General features: G+C 42.8%; 1 protein-coding gene across 2 annotated transcripts in view; it reads left to right on the forward strand.

The window, feature by feature from the left end:
- MRPS27 (mitochondrial ribosomal protein S27) overlaps positions 1–4,393 on the forward strand; it is a 53,011-nt gene extending 48,618 nt beyond the window's left edge. For both annotated transcript variants that reach the window (XM_021380455.1, XM_021380456.1), the window contains exon 11: positions 3,974–4,393. In XM_021380455.1, the coding sequence (XP_021236130.1) occupies positions 3,974–4,213 (240 nt within the window). In that variant the 3' untranslated portion in view covers positions 4,214–4,393. The remainder of the gene's footprint in view (positions 1–3,973) is intronic.

Here is a 6,644-nt window from a genome sequence, read left to right on the forward strand (position 1 = left end):
GACCTTGTATGGGTTGTTGCTCATTAAAATAAATTGTACTAGAGATGAGACCATCCTAAATTTATTGTCTCTTTATGTACATTAAGTACAAAAGTTCCATCCTATACTTCCAGTCCGGATAATAAAGTAAGGATATATCTCTTCCCTTTTAACTTTAGTTTGTCACACTGTTGATTACAATATGAAATTCTAACATTACAGCATAGCTGTATGGTGTTTTTTTAATCATCTCATAGCTATATAACAAGCCCATTTTATTTCATCATCTCTGATTTGTATTGTGGTAAAAATCAAATACCCCAGGTTAAAGCTAGTCTGGCCTGTAATTCCAGGGAGCAATGCACTCTCCTTAGACCACTGGATTCCACTGTTGCTGTCATGACCTCGAACAGCTCTGAATAGAGACAGTTGCTCTATAGAAGTTTCAGAAATTAGATGACTGGTATCCTATGGTTTCACATTACCAACACATGCTTTTCCCTTCTTTGGCTTATATTTTATATAGACTATTTACCGCTAATCTTTGAATATTACACTTAAGCACTTAGAACATGTGATAATTCATGCCTGGATGAATTACAGCAAGTTAGATAAATACAAATGCCCTTTGAAGGAGAGAATGAGCATTTTTATGTGTCTGTCATTGTCCACTCATTGTCTACCCTTGAACAAAATAATGATGAATGCTCAAAACAAGGTCTAAATGTCAAACAGTGGGGAAGAGTGGTGCCAAGAGGATATTTTTCTCATTGCTTCAACCTTTCTTCAAGTTCCATAATTAACCCCATTTCAGGCATTCCCTGATGTGGTAATGAGCACCCTGACATCAATCCAACAAACTACTTTGTCCATCCTTATCTCTAAGGTCTTGCCAGAGAAGTCTAAATCTAAGGAAAAACATAGCCCTTATGTGAATTGTAGGTATCCAACAGTAAGTTATACATAAAGAAGCCATAATTTTCAATGGTCTTGATGAGAAAAAAGAGCTTTCAAGACAGAATGCTATTCCTGCTAAATCTGGAAGAGCTTATACTCCTCTCTCAAATCTATTAAGCCAGCAGCAGTCTGTTTTCCCAGCTGAACCCCTGGACAGTGACAGGCCAGAGGTGAAAGTACACTAGAAATACACATAGATTTAAGGGAAGTCATAGGTCTGGCTGCTCTGAAAAAACCTGGTGATGGTGGCATTCATTTCCAGTGTCCTGGCACATGTTGTTTAATCCCAACACAGAAGTTGCACTTCTACTGCTGAAAAGACTTCTGTTGCACTTTGTCCAGCTCTGTGTTAGCAGACATGTCCCAGTCTTTCTCCTGGCGCTCAAAATAAATTGCTTCTGTCTCATGCTCTCCCAGTTCTCTTTCACAAGTGATACACCTGGGCATGCAAGGAGAAGCATCTGGACTTGGTCCAGTGTAGTGGAATTGCCAGGCCACAGCCTGAACCAGTATGTGGGCACCTGAGTGCCCAGAGCAGGGGAGCCCCGATCCACCGTTCCTCTCCCCTTCCCTCCCCTCGGTGGTGCTTCCAGCCCTGCTTCTGGGGGCTCGCATGCACTCAGAGCCTGTGTGGTTTGCCCCCCCTCCTTTTCTAGCACGCCGGAGTTCGAACCGGAGAAGGCTGCATTCCTCAGCTCACCCTTTTTTCCAAACTGTTGCCAGGAGGGATGAGTTAATTTCTCTTTCTTTGATGTCTTGTTGTGTAGCGCCTGGATCTCAAATAAAGGCTCTGTCATCGCCTTAGTTTGCTTAACATTCAGACATACAGTTCCTGTAGCATGTTCTGCATGGTTTTCTACGCTGTCTTGGACTTTATGTCTAGTACAAACCTCTGAAACAGCCATTTGTAGAAGTACCTGAAAAAGCCATGGCAGCTGGACTAGGAAATCAGATGTGTGAGAGGCAGAATGTCCTTCTTCTCCAACAAGCAAGACTTGAGGGCATTTGGCTCTTTCTAGACAAAGCCTTCCGAGCAGTAATTTAGAATCTTGTGTCTGACACTGTCATTCATGTTGTAATCACATGTTTCCAGATATCATATTCTGAGGCATACTACTCAGTACAGTATTCCTTAGGCAATTCCTTCCATCTGTGTCAATGATCAGTGGACAAGCATTTCATCATATAAATGCTGAGAGCACCCTGTTTAAAAGCAATGTACCTTCTCTATCTGCGTGCAGAGCCCTGGAGACTACTTATAAAAATCAATGAGTTTGCCATTTAAGAATGTGCCCTTCTGTACCTGCAGGATACAGCTACTTTCCTAAATGAGTTTCACTAATGTATTACAGCAGAGCAGGGAAGGTTCCAGAATTCAATAGTACCAATGATGGGTTAGGAGAGAGGCCCTGCTAGTTTCCAGTTCATTGCATTTCTTCAATTTCAATTTCATTCTGCTTAGTTTTACCACATGAGCTCCTTTTTCAGCACATCCTCAGTAGGGAGACTCTGAATCAGTTATAAGGAATTGTGTTCCTTTCCCAGACCCAAACCATACTGCCTTCATATTTATTCTGCATGTACTGTAAATTTACTCATATCTCAAGCAAAAAAGAGATAAATACACAGATATTACTAATTTTGGTTTTAGTTCAGTAATGTCAAAGACATTGTTTCTGTTTATAAACTTTATCGTAAAATCAAAGGCAACAGAGCCAAATTCCCAAGCACCTAAGACCTGCACACCTAGTGTTTAGAGAGCTTTTTATCTGCTGCTTGTCATGTTTGAACTTCCCTGGGCCTGGCAAAACAGCAAACCTGTTGTAGTTGTGTTGGCTGAGACAGGAAGTGAAAAGGTATCAGAAGAGGCACTCCAGTTTCCTTTTTCAGAAGAAGGCATAACCTGGAGGTTAGAGCTGAGCTGCAGGGCCTTTGCAGATTATTGCAGCGCGTGCTGGGTAAGAGGAACACTGTGGGCCAGCTGCATTGCTTGCAAGCTCCCTGTGATAACTGGGAGCGGAAGACTGAATGTCATCATGCCCGCAGAGTCACCGTTTTGTTTGATGATGAATTACCCCATCACATGTGGGTGTACCTTTCTTTAGGACCCCTACTTACTTTAAACATTTCTGCAAGTGCTTGGTTCAGTAAAACATTTTATTTAAAAGAACAATCAGGAAAATGTGTTCCTATCTAATGAATGAGCAAGGGTTAAGGAATGTGCTTAACATCCCCCAGGAAACTCTTTCCTGGCTGGCTGTGTGTCTGCACTATTAAGGCAATTAATCAGCTTGTTAGTGAGCCATCAGACCAAATATTCCATAAAGCCAGAAATAGTATCATTCGATGACTCATCATCTTAAGTGAATTAATATATGTATGCTGCATGAGCTCTAAGTAAAGCTCAAGAAAGTATTGCAGTTTCTTACTGAAGCTATGTTCTTAGTTACATTGTAGAATATACCTGAATAAATATTACGTGCTTTAGCTCTATTGTACAGTGTGTGTAAACAGTCAAGCCTCAGATCACAGTAACTGTTGGCAAAAATTCATGGGAGCTACTTAGTATGCTATGAGTAAGCAAGTGTTTCAAGTGCTTTGCATCTGTGGAGAGAAATGCTAATGCTGGCAGTGGGGAGCAAATCAGTCAGCTTTGAGTTAAGACACAAAAAGAAGGTGCTTAAGTTGTATTTTCACGATTGACTGGTCAGCTGATCTTTGTTTATACCGGGTAAAATAATATACTTGGAAAAATAAAGAGAATTTCAGTAAGTAATGAAACTTTCTTGTTTCAATTTTATTGCTCAGAAAAAAAATTTTCTAGAGGTTAGCATTTCAAGGGGAAGAAGTGGCACCTGCTACCACAGCCAAAATCCTTAGCTAGGACAAAATGGCCAGCCTGGATCAGCACAGCTAGTCATTAGATTCAAACAACTTATAAATTAGTTGTTACAGGGAAGTGCTTTGTCACTGATTATTTTGTGACTGACTGTCTCTCTCCTTCTGTGTCCCCATCAAATCCTCCTTTTTGTGGTAGGAGCTGTACTCTAAGCTGCATTCACTTGGCAAGGTTGAATCTGAAAGCCTGTTAACCCTGACCACCCAACTCGTCAAGGAAAAGCTGCCAGAATGTGAAGTGGAAGACATCGCAACATATGAGCTGAAGCTAAAGGAGTGGGAGCAAGAACATGCAGTTCTCATTGAGAGAGAAAGAGAAATGAGAGAAAAAGCTAAGCAGGAACTGGAAGCTAGGAAGCTAGCTAAGGCATCTGCTTAATACTGGAATTCAGACTGCCATAATTGTGTGCATTCCTCTGTATGTGAACTGAAATGTTCACTATTAATATTTCACTTAATTACTGCTGCAAATGTGACCGTATGTGACTATTTACTATACGCAAATAAATCTATTTCCATTTTGCCTGTTTGCTGAAGTAAAGCGTGCATGGTTTAGAAACGGTCATGTTTATGATACATTTTTTTCCTGTTGGCGGCCCCCCTGGAGCAGGGGGCGGTATGGAGACAACACAAAGAAACAAAGGCATTGCCTGTGGTGAAAGTTGGAGGGCGTGGAAGAAACAAAAGAAGAGGGAAACATTTCAAACACAAGTCGTTTCAGTGTGAGTTTCTCACAGAAAAGAATGCCTGGGCCACTCTGAACTTAGCCACTAAGAGGATTAACGTATGTTGACTGCTTTTTTTTCCTGCCCACTTGGGATATTCAGGCTAGTCTACATGGAGCTGGAAGCCTACTTTGGACTGTTTTTGAAACAGGGAGTTAGCACTTGCAAAGGCACTTAGATGTGCCTATAAAAATGCTTCCCTGTAAGGAACTGAGAAATTTCCGACTTACCTAGCACTTCCCTGCTCCACTTTTAAGGTCAGTAGAGAAACAAGCACAGTCACCTCAGCAAAGGGGCCTCATTCCGTATTGCATTTCCTTTTATATTCTTGGCACTGTTTAATGCTTCTTTTTTTGACCTAATCACATTTTTGCCTCAGCCGCTTACATAATCCCATACCCTATTCTGTGGGTTGTGAAAATGATGTAGCTATTCATACAGAGCGAAAGAAGATGGCAAGGGAGAAAAGATTGTGGGCTGCATCAGGCTTACATTCCTTGCTGCCACAGAAGCTGATCAAGAGACAATCTTCTGCAGCTTCTTGCAAGGAGAGTTCCTTAAAAAGAGGGAGACCTTGACAACAGCCTTGCTGTGTGGCACCTTGTTACGCTAACAGTGGTGTCTCAGTGTGCTCTACCACAGTATCTGATAAGTATTTCCAGTTTTATCATGCACCTGTCTGGCCTTAGAGCTCTAAATCTCACATCACACGCTAACTAAATCCTGTGAGAGCAGAACACGCTGCAATTCTGTGAACTTAGAAACGGTCATGTTTATGATATATTTTTTTCCTGTTGGCAGCCCCCCTGGAGCAGGGGGCGGTATGGAGACAACACAAAGAAACAAAGGCATTGCCTGTGGTGAAAGTAGGAATTTGTAGGAAGGCATCTTACTGGCATTCACCAAATGCCTTGCCTATTCTCAGTGAGTACACTCATGGCTTGATTGCTCTTTCACATCTGAGAACGTGACAGCAGTGTCCTTCACCCATCTTGTCAGCAAGTCTTGTGGGCTCTCCCATAGTGCAGTATGAGTGCAGTCTCCAGGTGAGGGGATGATTCTGTGTTTTGGCCTGACTGATCCAGCAATAGCCTTCACAGGCAACTTTTATCAATTTTCCTGAATTTTTTTTTCCTCTTAAGTGCTCCTAATTCTTTCTAGCCTTAAGGGAGAGTGGGAAGCTGAACACACTTCTAAGAACAATTTTGTTAAAACTAGTGGCTTAAAGATCATCATTCCTAGCTAGCCACAAGAGACTGAAGTGCCCTTCCTGTGCCTATGTTCAGTTTTTCAGGATCAGAACATGGGCTGTACCACCAAAGGTTCACAATTGCTCCTGTGTCATCCAGTTTTGTTCTCAGCTTCTCACTATAAGCACCAACTCTCTGTCCAGCAATCCTCTGTACACCACCACGTTTTTAAGACCCTCCATGCTGCTGCATGGCCTCAGCCTTCTCAGCTTTTGCTCCCAGGCTTATGAGATACTATCTCCCTAGGTCACAGTGGACACTGCCACACTTCTAGCTGCTCGCTGGCATCTGTTCCTTGGCAGCACGCAGAGCCTGTTTCTGGCCCCATCTCTGCTCGCTCACCCTGCTGGGTGGGCATGCCAGGCTGCTAATGCTCATCAAGCTCCAGCAAGCAGCCAGCTGCCACGTCCCTGCTATCTCACAGAGCATGCATCACTTCCCACACAGCTAAGCCCCGTTACCATTTATTTAGATTTAACTGCTATAGCAACGGAAAAAAAATCTTCCTCTAAGCACTGACCAACCCGTTAATATTGCAGGCTGCCTCATTTTTTTACTCTTAAGCATGGGGTTTGAATGCCTTCGGCCCGGCCTGTAGCCAGAACTCTGTAGATACAGCCTTTCATCTGAGCTTTAAAGAAACTGCAGAGAACAACAGTGTTGTGTGATGTCCTTCAGGAGAGATTTTCCTCACCACGGATAAAACAGATACTGTGCGCTGGACTTGAATATGCTCCCACCTGCCCCCCACCTCTGGGAGAAGGGAGTTTCCCTGCAAAGTGCTTTGCAGGCAGCAGAGCAGATTGTGGCGGCCAGACAAGGGGCACCAAACCCA

This window comes from Numida meleagris, chromosome Z (genome assembly GCF_002078875.1).
Source record: "Numida meleagris isolate 19003 breed g44 Domestic line chromosome Z, NumMel1.0, whole genome shotgun sequence".
Classification (NCBI taxonomy): Eukaryota; Metazoa; Chordata; class Aves; order Galliformes; family Numididae; genus Numida; species Numida meleagris.